General features: G+C 35.7%; 1 protein-coding gene across 4 annotated transcripts in view; it reads left to right on the forward strand.

Moving 5' to 3' along the window:
• Positions 1-15440, forward strand: part of DOCK4 (dedicator of cytokinesis 4) — a 236175-nt gene that overhangs the window by 90449 nt on the left and 130286 nt on the right. For all 4 annotated transcript variants that reach the window (XM_072351725.1, XM_072351994.1, XM_072351814.1 and 1 more), the window contains exons 7-8: positions 1861-1945; positions 3591-3742. In XM_072351725.1, coding sequence (XP_072207826.1) covers positions 1861-1945; positions 3591-3742 — 237 coding nt within the window. The remainder of the gene's footprint in view (positions 1-1860; positions 1946-3590; positions 3743-15440) is intronic.

Consider the following 15440-nt stretch of genomic DNA (forward strand, 5'->3'; position numbering starts at 1 on the left):
CATGCACAAAGGCTGATGTTCAGGACAAAAACAGAAACAGAAATGGCTGTAAACTGTAAATTGCTTCAAACAGAACAAGATAATGAGAACTGGAATTTCCTCAGCTTTCTAAATTTACAGGTAGAAGAGTTAAACAAGTTTTCTGACGTCAGATGTTTGAACCCTTAGTTCTGTGTATCAGTAATAAAACCACTTTGCACCTACTTGTGTTTGTGTCAGTTACATCTGTTATGCAGATGCCACGGATACTTCTCATCATGTTGTTTTCTTTTAATCCAGTCTGTGTTTGTATTTATTGTAGTAAGCAGCAGAAAGAATGCTACAGGCAGTTTTGTTGGACATCAGATTTTATTGACCATCTCTGAGTTCATTTCCTATGCATCTTATCTTCCTACTGTGGCAAATCTTTCTTACTTCATTATTCAAAAAGCAGCCTTACAGTTATTTCACTCCTAAGGTCTCCTCTGTAAAATAAAGGGTGTTCTGGTTTTGTTAATAGATTTTTTATTTCCTTAAGAATTCAATTTCCATAGAATTTAGGTAGATGAAGATGAATTTATAGTTTTTTTTCTAAATACCAGATCAAACTGTTAATCAAAACCTTTGAGAGAAACTGTGAAAGCATAGCAAGAGTGACACAAAGGATGGTCCAAAATGTAATTTTGGCTTGATTAAATCCATAAAAAAAATCCCTTAATGAGCTCTAAAGATGTATTTTTGCCTAACGATATCAAGTCTACTTTCATTCAGCATGAGTGAAAGTGATGCGATTTATAGTATGTACTTACTGAAAGCTTTCTGTAGTGAAAGTACTTTACATCTGAAGTATGGAACTTAAAAACAAGCAAACAAAAATGAGTGCAGCCACTGCCTACAGGTAAAGTTTTGTTTACGTAAATGAGTATGTCTGTCATGGCAGACTTTTTCTAATAAGTGTGAATTTTGACATCATTTATTTCCAGCTTTTCAACTTGAAGGATTTTATATTCCCGCTATTTAATTTCTGTCGGATCAGCAGGGTAAAGCACTCAGTTTTTGAAAACTTGAAATAACTTTTGGCACTGAGGTGCTGTTTCCAAAATCTTTTCTTTAGACCGTAGATTGTTCAGTCAAACTCTGACTAAATACTACTCAGTTGGAGAACTAATAGAATTTCAGGGGATTCTGAAAGCACTGCTGCTATATGAAAGCCTAAACATCCAGCGCAGTGGAAGAGCTGCCTGACCAGAATTGTGTGGATTTCTTAAGTCATCCATTCCCATTCTTTCAAAGCAAATAGTTTTAAGTTTTCTAATTTGTCTAAATTCAGCATGACTACCCCATATATGATCTTTATTACTTGCTGCTATGCTGAAAATATTTTTTATTCCTGTTGATTGAAGTGTATTTAATTATTTCATTCGGGAGACACAGCCAAAAAGCTTGGATGCAATACAGTCCAAATTTGAAATAACCTGATGATTTGACATTGGATGGATTTTCTTCTTCTATTATCTTCTGCAGTTGCATTCAAAATGACAATACCAGTGCAATTCTCATTGTGTAATGTCCACAGTAGTACTAAGGATGGTATCCATTGCTCGTTGCCTGCGGTGTGAAATGGAATTAAAAATTGTGGGAAAAGATATTCCATTACTATTACAAAGTGAAGAAAAGGGAGGAACCATGCATGAACTTCAAAAAAGCCTCCTAACAAGTTCAGAGTACCAATTAGTATTTCCTTTGTTAAATGGAATGTTGATGTTAAATTAAGAAAATGAGTTAAATTTCTTAATTTATTTCCTTTGTGTGTAGAAACTAATTACTTACTGTTATTCCAGTGCTTTTTAGTATCTCTTTATTTCTTTTTTTCTCATACAGACAACTGGGACTTGACTTAGTTCCAAGAAAAGAATATGCTATGGTGGATCCTGAAGAGATCAGCATTACGGAGCTCTACAGGCTGGTATGTGAATTTAATACTCTGTCCTTGTGCCGATAGATTACATGCTGAGGTTTTCATGATAACTTTCTTCTACTTAATCAAAAGTACCTTTTTTTTTGCTCAATTACACTGGAATTTGTTAATGCAGTGGGTTTTACTATGATGAAAGAAGATTTATTTTTAATATTTTTTTCATCTCCTCTGCAAGGGATGCTTTGATTTTATATCATCTGTCTGCATGCGTGTATGTTCCATGTGTTATTTACTGTCAGATTTGTTTTCTGATATATCATTACATTTATGAGTTCTAACATGAATTTAATCATCAATAAAAGCTTATGAGACTCTTCATCATTAGTGTTTTAACTGGCCCATGAGTCCCATTAGATAACATTAGTGGAAATAAAATAACGTACTTGTGGTACAGGTATTGTCACTATTAATCACATTGGCTTGTTGATATTTTCTAATGCATTAACATTAATAGCTGCTGAGCTACATAGAAAAGCTCTCCTTTGGGCATGAAAGCCCATCTTGGTTTCCTAAAAAGAGTACTGGTATTTCTTATTCTGATGTTATATCAAATGAGGAAATGAGGTCTAAGAAAGCATCCCAGTTCATTTCTACAGGCCTGGGCTCATAATACTGTCGGAGTTACAGTAATAGAGTTCTGAGCCTTACTTACTTAAGATTAACCTTTTATTTAAATTAAATTGTATTTATGCTAAAGCATGTATTTAATGCAGAATATAGAACAGAGGGAAATTGTGATAATTTGTTATGGAGCCGAAATTTTAATGTTTAATAATTTTTAATGACTTATTTTGATAATGTATGCTGTCAAGTCAAACAGTAATTTATTCACTCTGGAATCAGTATGCCTTTGGGCAGGTTCAAAATCATATGGAGTCTTATGGAATTATATTGAAGTACTAAGTGACAAACACTGAGAAAACATTAATCATAAGAAGAAACACACAGAGGAAGAGTAACCCAGAAAGTTAATGGCATAACTCATGGAGTACTCTTTCAAAAATAAAGAGGAAAAGATCCAAAATAAGTTTGGTTTGAGGGCTCAAGAACTTATAAAGATTGCTGTTTTAAAACTGGTTTTGATACAACATAAGAGAAAAACACCATAACCTTAATTGGTGACTAAAATGGTAAAGATATAAGCTGTAAAGTCAAATCAAGAGAGCATGGAAACTTTTACATAATGTTCTGCTAAAGATTAGAAACTGTGGGGGTAATTTTTTTCCATTTAAAAATACTTCTATGTTGTCTCTTGCCAAAACATTGTTTGTGTGTTTGGTTTGTAGAATATCAGATCATTAACTGTTTAAACCTGCTTTAAATATGATGTTCCAGCACAGACATTTAAAATGGGTTGGAATTCTTAGAGTAGCAAAAAGGCAAACTTCTAGAGGCTTTTCCAAGGGACAGTTATGATGTGTAGCATTGGGAAAGTGGCTTTCTTATTTTGTCTTTATTACATTAAGAAAAAACGTAGAAAGAACAAAGCACTATTCAAAATTAATACTGAATTAAAAGTTTAAAAATTTGGAATAAGAAAATAATCCAGGATTGTATTTTTTACCTTTTGTTTTGTTCTGAGATCTTTACATTTAATTCAAACTGACTGCTGTGTTTTTTGTGCTATGTTTAGATGGAGCATCGTCATCGAAAAAAAGACACGCCTGTACCAGCTAGCAGCCACCATCTTTTTGTTCAGATGAAGAGTCTGATGTGCTCCAATCTGGGAGAGGAACTGGAAGTAATCTTCTCACTCTTCGATAGTAAAGAAAATCGACCCATCAGGTAGTATATGATTTTTCAATGGGATACTGATTTTACACTGTCAGTGTGCAATGTCTGTTTTGATCTTGGTAATCAATTTCACATTTAGAAATAAGCAAAAGTTTTTTTTTTGCTTTGTCTCATAATCCAGTCCCTATACTTAATATATACTTAATATTTGCCACTGTCATTTTGGATTTAAATAATATGTTTTTCTCTGCCTTTTTCACTTATTTCAGTTTTCAGCTGGTTTTACTTGAGAGGGAAAATTTATACGTCTGTGCATACAGACTGAATATTAGTTTTATGACTCAGAAGTTATTTTTTAGTATCTCTGTTTTCCTTTCTCCTAATCAGCGCACATTCGAACTTACAACTGTTGCTTGCTCTGTAATATTTATAAGATGAATTCTCCTAGGTATCTCAAACCACGGAGCTTAGTGAGTTATGAAATCTTTTTATAATAGGAGCCTGAGGTGCATGCTCTTAATGAAGCAGTCAAACCTATCTCACATCCATTTAGAGTTTGCTGGCTTTTTTTTCCATCTGGGAACTGATCCTGTAACCATTCTTCTTATCCTAGAGCTGAAATCCTTTTAATTTTTAAATGTTCAGTACTTATTTCTATTCCTAGCATGTCGCTGGCCAAGAGAGAGGACCTGGGAATGAACAGGAACAGAATCACGATGCACTTAGCAGATATGATTTATAGGGGGAGAGCAGAATGGGTGGAAGAGCCTTCCAAGTTCTGAATGAGAAATATGGCAGGAAGATTGAAGGAGCATTGCCACACTAAATGCTCGTACATTAGTGATGGAAAACTGGTCAGAAGACTCTCATTCAGAATTTGCTGCTTGTCATTGCTCAGTGTATTCTTTCCGTGTTCTCACTACAGAACGTACAGGTACTGGAAGCAACATGCCTCAGTCTAATTTAAGGGTAGCCACTGGGGAAACTGGAAGACTAGACTTAAAAACAAACTGCACTTCAGATAAGATAGAACATAAACGCACAAAGAGAAATAAAACCTATTATAGTAAGCCTGTTAATAGGATAATGGAATGAGTTTCAACAGGGCCAAGTGTCGGGTCCTGCATTTTGGTCATAACAACCCCAGGCAATCCTACAGGCTTGGGGAGGTGTGGCTGGAAAGCTCCCAGACGGAAAGGGACCTTGGTGTGCTGATGGACAGTCGGCTGAATATGAGCCAGCAGTGTGCCCAGGTGGCCAAGAAGGCCAATGGCATCCTGGCTTGTATCAGGAATGGTGTGGTGAGCAGGACTAAGGAAGTCATCCTGCCCCTGTACTCAGCATTGGTGAGGCCTCACCTCGAGTACTGTGTCCAGTTTTGGGCACCTCAGCACAAGAAGGACATGGAGGTACTGGAGCAGGTCCAGAGAAGGGCAACGAGGCTTGTTAAGGGCTTGGAGAATCAGCCCTATGAGGAGAGACTAAGGAAGCTGGGGCTGTTTAGCCTGAGGAAGAGGAGGCTGAGGGGAGACCTTATTGCTGTCTTCCAGTACCTGAAAGGTTCTTACAGTGAGAGTGGGGCAGGTCTATTCTCACTACTGACTTGTGACAGGACGAGGGGAAATGGCCTCAAGTTGCGCCAGGGCAAGTTTAGGTTGGATATTAGAAAGAACTTCTTTACAGAAAGGGTGGTTAGGTACTGGAATGGGCTCCCCAAGGAGGTGGTTGAATCGCCATCCCTGGATGTGTTTAAGAGCCGCTTGGATGTGGTACTCAGGGATATGATTTAGCAGAGGTTTGTTGTTGTGGTATTGTTTTGTGGTTGTTTTTTAAGAGATAGGCTACTGGTTAGGCTGCGGTTGGACTTGATGATCTTCAAGGTCTTTTCCAACCTGAGTAATTCTATGATTCTATGATTCTATGATAGAAAGTGTTATTCAGAATGTGTACAAAGCCATGACTGTACTAATTGTCTTTTTATACTTGTGGTAATAGGAATTTGGAGCGTTGCACACGCACATTAGACAGAATTTGACAAAGTGATTTGTGTGCTTTGTAGTTGTGCAAAATAGCTACCCACTATTTGAAGGAAGTTTATACTGGATAAATTGATTTTTATAGCTAATGAAATCTTTAAATTGTTAGAATGTTAGCTGCTACATGCTGACCTGGAATGCACTTTGGACATTAGTCACCAAAAACAGTTTACTGTCATTTCTGAGAATTAAATGTGCATCAGGGCACATCTTTTGTGTTCATTTCAGTGAATGGCATAGCAGGTGATGGATTTAGATGAGAGCTTCAGACCTTGACAGAAAACAATTTGAGTGTTATGGATTGCTGAAAACAAGGTTATGGCACTAGTGGTCGTATGAAAGCAAATGGATTGGATTTCACATTCACACGAAAGCACAAATTCTAGAGCTGTTTGTCACATGCTTGCTGTGATCTGACCTTTAGGTATTGATTCCTGACTCCAGTGTCTATTTGTAGCTGCTTTATTATGTGTGAACTTCCTCATCCCATTACTGACAAACCTTGAAGAGGTGTGTTGTCATGAATCCGAACTGCCTTCTAGAGCATGGGAGGAATGTCAAGATGAACTTTGTGGATACAGTTTGTTACTGTCTGTAAAACAAGCACGCACACCTCCATACCTCTCACAAATTAAAAATCAAGAACCCCTTCAAAACATTGAAAAAAAATAAAAGCAAGGGAGTTTTCGTAAGAATGGATTTAATTTCAAGGTATATATGTATCATAGCATGAGTTGCAATGCAGATGTTTCCAAGAGTTAAACCGAGGTTGGTTGGTCTTGCTGACGTGGCTTTTGTGCTTTTTCTTAATATGTCTCCACACCTAATCTCCATTTCAGTAAGTTGTCTGCTTGTTAGAGCACATAAGTTCATGTAAAGTATGTGTACATAGCAGTATGATATTTCATTCAGTACAAATTGACAGGATATTTCAGAGATCTTTGTGCCCTTGCCAGTGCTGACACATGCAGGCAATAAACCCAGAGGAGATGATGTGTGAGAAGAGACTGTGTTTGCAGTCATTGGTTACTGAGCTTCACACCCTGCAATGAAGACAAGGCCTATTGGCAGTAACAGAGGTGTGTGAGCTGTGAAGTGTGATACCTGGATAGATGTAATCATCTGCTAATTCTGGATGATATTAACACGTCAGAAAGCTGTGTTTAACATTACCTTAAGGTCTGTCACAACCTACGTGGATGATTTGTTTATTGGTTTCCTAAGTCATTGCTAGGCAGCCCACAAGAAAAAAAGCAAAAAAAATACTAGATGAAACTCTTGTTAACAGCACAGATAAAAGTCAGAAACCATATATGGCAATTTGTGTCCTGAAACAGAACATTTGACAGATATTTGGTTCAAAATAAAAATATAGGAATATACATTACTTATAATGTATGTCTTCAATTTTGTGGTTATGGTATTAGAATGGGGGGGGTTCATTTCTTTGTGATTTTTTTACTTTTTACATATATTTTAGTTTTGCAAGTGCTATGTGTGTACCAGGCTTTCCTCAGGTGGTAATCCTGCTTGTTTGAACGTGACAGTTGGAATGCATAATGTTAAGTGTAAGCCCATAGGTAGAACTGCTCCAAAAATGTGGCTTCATGTAGATTTCAATCTAGTGTTCATTGTCCAGCTGATGTAAATATGCATAAAATGGGTGATCTCTGCTGCCTCCTGAAGAAGTTAATGTGGAGAAAGTAAAAAAGAAAAGAATTGAGATTTAATGATAGAATTTCTGTTCTGATTTTTTTTATCTTAAGACTACCTCAGCTTCTTATCAGATCACCCTGAAAGCATATGATCTCTGTATATCTCTGTTTCATTTTTTATTAACCCCAAGTTCATGCAATTGAAATAGCAGCTTTAAAAGCTATTGGAGGACTAGAAGCAATATTGTCTGTGTTCTCTTGTTGATAGATTGTTTTTTTCCAAACCATTCTTTGTTTTACATTACCTGTTTCATAAACTCAGTGAAGCTTTTTACTCAGAAACGTTTGTTCAAGTATCATCAGTGGAATTGCAGTTGTAGGTACTAATGTGTGGCAGGTATCTACAGAACAGTAACTCTTTAAGAAGTTTCAGTCTAGCAACTTCCCTAGTCCAGTTGAAGACTAGTGTAAGGAAAAGCAGACTGGGTGTAGGATTCTCTGGTCTTACAATTAGCAACATTCAGAAAGAAATGCAGCTTGTTCTGTCTCCAGAGAAAGATTCTACAACCTCTCTAGGCAGCCTATTTCAGTGCTCTGTCACCCTCACAGTCAAGAAATTTTGATCCTCTTCAGAGAATATACTTGATCCTTTATTGTGACATATATTAATACATTATAAAATGATCTAGATCCATTTGTATACTGCTGCAGAATTTGTACAGAATATTTTCAATATATTTTGAGTGTTTAAAGATTTTTGATAAGAGCTTGTAATTTGTTGACATGCACAGAACAATGTGATCTTATGATCTTTACACAATTTACAGCCATTATTTTTTTCTGATCAATTGTGCTGTGAAATCGTTTGAAAGGTTTTCATTTTCCTCTTCCTTCATTTTAAGCCTATCTGAATTTATTAATAAGGTGGGTAACATGATGCTTTGGAAAGGTCTGTGCTTCAGGGAAGGGAGAAAGTAAAAGGGAAGGGGAGGATACCCAATGTAGGGAAGCTGTGGTTTAATAGCTGAGCTTTATATTGGAATACAAGAAGGCGGCTGTCCTTAGGACATTGTAAAATTGTAGTTTTCTGAGACAATATTGAGAACTCTCATACTTAGAATATTATCACTGAACAATGAGGGGAAATGAAACTTCTGTTTTTGTTGCTATAGTTATAGCTTCTTCCTGAAGAAAAAAACATTCTGTAGCAACTGTGTCAAACCAGGTTACAAGCAGAAAGCCCATTGTGTTAACAGGTCTTGCATTTGACATAGTCAGGTTAAAAGTTTGTCTAATAATAAAATACAATGTAGTGATGTGTAAAAAGAATATTGATGTATGAAGTAAAAGAAATGTAGATATAAAATGGAAAACTGTGATCTTGAATATCAGCACACAACTTTTATCGGATTCTCATATCTCCTATAGTTTGCCATAGGAACTAAGTTCAATATATCCTCTTGGCAGGACTGTATTCCTATTCTTCTTTTCCATTTATTTTTGCCCCTGTTTTTCTTTGTAAAGACAACCAGATGAGGAAAAGGAGAATACTAGTGATTGCAGTTCCCTTTATACAATATTCTAAGGATGATTACTCTAGCTTAAGAGACAGTCCAGACTCCCTGAAAGATAGGGTATGCAAATCTGAATATTTGAAGGCATAGCAGGAAACATATATAAAATATATTTTATACAAAATGTATTATTGCTTTCTTGAAGAACTTAACCTGTTAATATGTTTTTCAACTACGCCACAACTTTGTTGCTCTTATAAACAAACAAACAAACACAAGCAAAAACATCCAAAAAGGTTTCACCGTTCTTCATATTACAGTGCAAGAATAAGGTTGTCCTTAGGCCATAATAAAATTGTAGTTTTCTCAAGCAATATTAAACTTCCTAGATTAAAAGACCTCTGATTCATACTGTGGGTTCTGTTTAGAAGGAGGCATCCTGAGGACTAATGAATAAAATGCCAAGGTGAAGATTTCTGCCAAAAGCTTTGCATTTATTTTTTGTTTAATTTTAGAAGGCTTCATGATGAATGCATGGACTGTATGACTTGTATACAGCTCTGAAGACATGTGAATTTAAGGTCTTTGTTTGAATTTTATATCTAGACTTCTGCTACATCTAGTTTTAGTAAGCGAAGCTTAGAAATGTTCAGCCGATAAAATGTCTGCATCTCCTTGGTTCTTTAGAATCCATCAGCCTGGTTGATTGAAGAGCTGCTCAGTGTACCCTGAAGTAATTTGGAGCAGAATCCATTCTATTTCTTTCTTGCTTTCTATGTGGCTACTTTAGGTCTCCACAAAGTCTGATTCTTCAAAATCAGAAATAATTGTTGTTGAAATCAATAAGGATATGGATATTCAGTGTTACTTATCTGGCTTCTTTCCATTACCCTCACACAGTGGAATCTATAAAGAGAAGTCCCCTGAACAAATTTTATAGTAGGGGAATTAAAAAGTTTTGGTACATGGGTGTGCAAATTATAATTGTCACTTCAGTGTATTTTGAAATTGTTAATAATAATAAAAAGGATTATCTGAAGGACTCTCTTTTATGTGTAAGGAATACTGTTCCGATAAACTGATCTTCTGATTGTGTGTGACCTACAAGTGCATTCCTAGGTAAGTACGTGTTAAAGTAAATAACAGAAATTAAAATCGTAAAACCATTTTTCTGATTTTGATAATGTATCTTAATATTTTTAGTGTTTGAATGAAAGGAAAATTAAGTAAATCTGTAACTACATCATTTTTAAATAATTTTTCTTTTTAACAGCTCACAGTCTTTCCTATATGTACAAAGAGTCAGCTAATAATAGCTTTTCAGGTGAGATATGAGAAACTGTGATGTAGAACTTAGTGACTTGCTCAGAGAAGAAGTCAAGCAGCGATAAAGATTCAGTGATTCTGGGAGACACAAGGTCAGTGTTTGACCTTCAGGCTTCCAATCTAAGGACTTCTCTAGCAGCTGTGATGTTTCGCTCGCATCCACCTTGTGTAATCAATTCACAATTTGGGCAACAGATTTTTTTTCTCTTGAATTTTAGAAGCTAGAGATAAATGTTCTTTTGCGATCACTGCATTGCTTTGGTAGGAATCTTAATGCTTGTTTGGGATGCTATGAGACACTATTCTTGAATTTTTTTTTGTGGCTGGAAATTACTATTAAAAATTAATTTTTTAATCATATTGGTGTTTGCAAATGCATCAATTCTGTTGCATTAATTATGTAGTAGTAAAATAAAGGATTATTTATGACCTTATTATTGCCAATAAAGTGTTACAGTTAATATTACTTTGCAGAGTATTTCTATATTTTTATAATTACACTGATTTTAATACATGCCTTCATGCTTTAAAAAGCTAGGTATCTTCAAGAGCATTTAATTCATGTGGAAGCTAGAAAACTAGAAGTTTTTTCTTGGTAGTCAGGTTTGAATCTGAGTGATGACTTGTGTGTACTTGCTTCATGAAAACTACAGCTGTAATATTCTGCCTAGTTATTACATAGTAACTTGTCTTGACTATGTGTATGCATATGTATGTATATATATGTATTTTCTAGCTACCCTAACTGTAGGAATGGTTTGCATTATCCCTTAGATTAACAGTATGAAGGTGAAGTCAGCCCCTGATGACTTCCAAAGTTTTCTCAGATGTGTTCTTCTATATTGTTTTGCTTTCTGTTCTTCTTGCCTTACAGCTTTTCTTTCTTAGAATGGGAACAGTCCCTGCATGGTACTTGGTAAATTTGTGAATGGCTGTAATTTAACATGGTGCAGTCACGTGACTTGTCCCAGTGAAACTCTTTGTTTTATGTGCTGTTGTGTCTTCTTACCTTATATTCTTCTTCTCTTTTTATTTCTGTCCCAGACAAAAGCCCGGTTTGTGTATTCTTCAACTTTTTGTTCTTTAAAAAAAGTGAAAAGTTGTCTTGGTTGAGCTTTAGCTTGTTACACTAATTACGTTCAAGAAACCTAATCTACAAGCAAAATTTTGAGTGTACACAGTTGTAATATTAGTTTTGTATTTGGAAAATGTAAGAAGTCTGTGATCATATTTTCTGATTTTCTCCTGGGATTTTCTGTTTTTCAGTTCAGTCCTAAGTACTCAGAGCTATACAGCATTGTGTGTTGTCTCAAGCATACTCAGTCTAGATCTGTCGGGAGTCCAGATAATAGTTAATTAGCGTTGTTCTAAAAAGCTTTTGTAAAATCTGCTCCTTGAATCTGGCATGCTCAGCTAATGTTTGAGAAAAGCAGAATCCAAAGGGCTTATCAGTTGAATACTGAGCTTTGAAGATTCGTTTCATGTCATCTAAATTTACTGTAAGACTGCAATGTACAGACAGTTGGGGCCAGTGGGAGTTGCAGAGCAGCAGTGGATGCTCATAGTCCAGTGTTAACATCTGTAAATGTTCTGAGGATTTTAGTAAAGACAATTTATGAGGTTGTGTGATCTGAATGCCCAGCAATGGTGAGAGTCTGTCTTCCAGTTTAATCCAGGAGAAATCCAACTCACTAAAACTATTTTGTGACTCAAAACATGCACTATGGAGACAACCAAAAGATTTTCTTCAAAAGCAAAAATCTGATATAAACTAAGCTGATGATGTAGATCTTAAAATAGCGTGAGTAAGGTGAATATTACAGGATTATGGTTTGAACAGAGGAAATTTGTGTAGAACATGGAGCAACTCATCTTTAATTCTATCACTTTTAACCTTGAGTGTTAGCCATTACAGGTACATTAAAAAGACATTTTCTTAGTTAAATGGGATTTCAGATGCCTGATTTCAGTTGATATTAGTATGATGAGAAATTACAGGAAAATACATAATATAAACTCCTGTCACATGATAGGATACTGTGGATCTCCAAAAGAAGACTGGAAATGTGTGTTTTCTAGAACATTTCATAAGAGTTCAACAATCTTGTGTTCTTCATTCGCCTGTTTCTAAATCTGTTGTAATGTGCGATTGTTTATGGCATTTAGGAAGCTTTTGATATTTTTCTGTTATAAAAAAATAACTAGTAAACTAGTAGCTTTTCTTCTGTGAATTCAGAGTGTGAGGATTCCCAACACTTAGAGTATCAAAGTATGTCGTGATGGTTATAGTCTTAGTAGGCACCTTATTTTCTTACCTGCATAAACGTTTAGTAAACGAACCAGCAGTGAGTTTGCACGTACCAAGTCTATAGTACGTACTTAACAGATGACACAGATCACTGTTTGCACTGTTAGATTTTTGGAGTAATAAAGGATGTCTGATCATAGTATGTTTTTTTCCCCTGGTTGTGCTCGTGTCATTTACAAAGTGCAGTAGTTTGTTGTGGAAGTGGTGACTTTAGTGTAACCAGAAGAAGCTGGGCTCTGGGCACTGGAGCTCTGAGACAAGTCCTTCAATAAAAAGTATATATTGTTTTATGTATTGTTTTCATTTGAAAGACCTCACCACCTTTTTTCTTACCAACTTCACTGTTTCAAGATTGTGTGTATTATTTACTGAGAGTCTAATTTTATTTTTTGCCACAATAGTGTTTTGATGCTACACATACACAAAAAAAGTCTGGCAAATGAATCCTGCTTTCTGAAAGTCAGATGTCTCTGTGTCCTCTGAAATACGTACATTTCCCGTGTAGCTATTGTAAGGCCATATTTCTATTTGTTGTACATCACTACCCAGAAATCCTGTCTTTCTTTACTGAAATTTAGAGACACAGGCAATTATCATCTTGAAGGGTGCACTATGAAAAAGGGAATTGGAGGGTGTTAAGCCAGTTACCTGCATTTGTTCAGATAAGTGGGCTTTGTTCTTGTTATTGATGATATGTATGAGGATGCTGCTCCATCTCCTGCCCAAAGTCCCAGTTGTTTTGCTGACCTTTACATTTATGTAGTGTTTGTGCCTCTGTATGTTACAACAACATACTGCAGTAGAATGCTGACATTTTTTCCTTAATTCTGCAGTGGCACACATGGTTCTTGTCGAGCTGTATCTTCTCTAAGCCACTTTCTTAATGTTATCATTTTCTCCAAATAGCAACGCTATTAATAGAGCAATTTTAAGGCAGCACTTTAGAAAGATGGAGTGTGTTAAGAATTTCCTTCACTGATACACACTTTGTGTCTGTGTCAATATGATATGAATGTCTTATCACAAATGATTGATGCCTCTGGCCACATCAGTGGTTGAAGCGGAGATAAGCAGGCATGCTAATCCTCCTCTTTCTGTCACCTTGAACAACCTTGTTTGTTACTATCATATTGTCCTCAAATGAGCGCAGATTCTTCATCAACACAAAGAGGAATAGACTGCTTATCCAAGGCAAATAAAAGTAACCTATATTTTCTATTTTGTAAGCTTTTGGTTATATGTTTAAGGACTGTGTAGACTCTGTACCGTATCAAAGATTAAGCAGATTACTCTTCATTTGTTGTACTTTCAGCCTCAACTTCATATTGGCATTCATACACATCATTAACCTTTTAATGTATTTCTTCTTTCAGTTGTGTAATTACTTAAATCATTTTTATCTTTTGCTGAAAACTGAAAGCCATGGTCAGTGGATAAAAATATTTGCTGATATGTGTTACATATATATATATATATATATATAAAAATATATATATATGTGTGTGTGTGTTACATATATATATATATATATATATATATAAGCTATGTATATTTTATATACTTTGTTTTCCATGATGTTATTTTTTTCCATTTTGGAAGCAAATGCTCTTTCCCCTACCTGCCCATCCCAGAGTAGATGTGTATTATAGCAGCTCAAATAAACCAACTTCTAACCATCCCTCTCACTAGAAATTTACAGAATTGGCTAGTGTTACTTGACAGAACAACAGCAAAGAGGAGAGAGCTTGAACACCTCTCCAATCTAACTAATGATTTAATTTTGTCTCCCAGAAGTCTCACTGTTCTGAACCTGAGATTTCTTTCTTCTTTGCAAGCTGCATTGTGGTTTCTGTTGAGCTAGAGCTCAAGGAGTCAGTATTACTTTAAACATGTAAATCAACTCAGGATCAGTTCTCCAGACATCAGCACTCAAATAGCTAAATTCTTTCTTGCTTCTCAGTAATGTGGGACACTAAGCCATGAAGATGGAAAAATATACTTGTGAAACAGTATGGTGTGTTATCTAACACACTGTGCTAGTTATTTAAAAAGTACAATCATATCCTATGTATGTGATCATCTGTCTGTGAAGAATTCATTGCATGTAGCTGTGGGGAGCAGTTCACTAGCCATTGTGATTTGGAAATTCAGGGCAAAGAAAGATAAGTGGTGAAGGAAGTGCTTTAGTATGGCAGTTATAGGGTAGTTTTTATCTAACAGGGTTGAAAAGTTGAGAAGAATGTGTAAAAAGCTACATTTTCATTAAGAACCAAAGGACCCAGCTGCCTATTGGTGCTGCCTTCATTCCAGATTTATTCCATATTCCAGAGGTTCCAATTCAGACCCACCTAGATGAATTTTAGCTTCTTTTTGGTTCTTTCCATAGCGCTGCCATTATACCAATGTTCCGCATTAGGAATGTTATTTGATTTTTTTTGTTGTTGTTGTACATATTGTGTGCATTTACTGTTCTTTCCAGGTTCTTTCCAGACTTGATTCTTTATTTTATTCTCTGTAACTACACTGAAAAGAACAAATGAGGTCTGGGGGATCAGTGAAACCCTTTAAAATTAAATTTGGAAAGCAGTTTAGATGGTGCAATATATTTCTAATACAAAAGCTGGAGAGAGCATTCACATATTTATTTCTACATGTGTGCACACATGCACATACATTAAGTGATATTCAGATTTTCTGCTCCTGTACATACCTGGCTGTTTGATATATAAACTCTGTGTCTCTGAATGTCATGAAAATTCAAATAAAAACTCAAATAAAAGGAGAAATTCACTTCCCACTGTTACCTGAAAGAGCTAATGTCATTTAGGGAAAAAAACCAGAATGTGTCAGATTATACTTTGTTTCGTACTCACTTGCCTGCTCGCATAGCATAGAATATCTTGGAAGGAG

Source organism: Excalfactoria chinensis, chromosome 1 (genome assembly GCF_039878825.1).
Source record: "Excalfactoria chinensis isolate bCotChi1 chromosome 1, bCotChi1.hap2, whole genome shotgun sequence".
NCBI lineage: Eukaryota > Metazoa > Chordata > Aves > Galliformes > Phasianidae > Excalfactoria > Excalfactoria chinensis.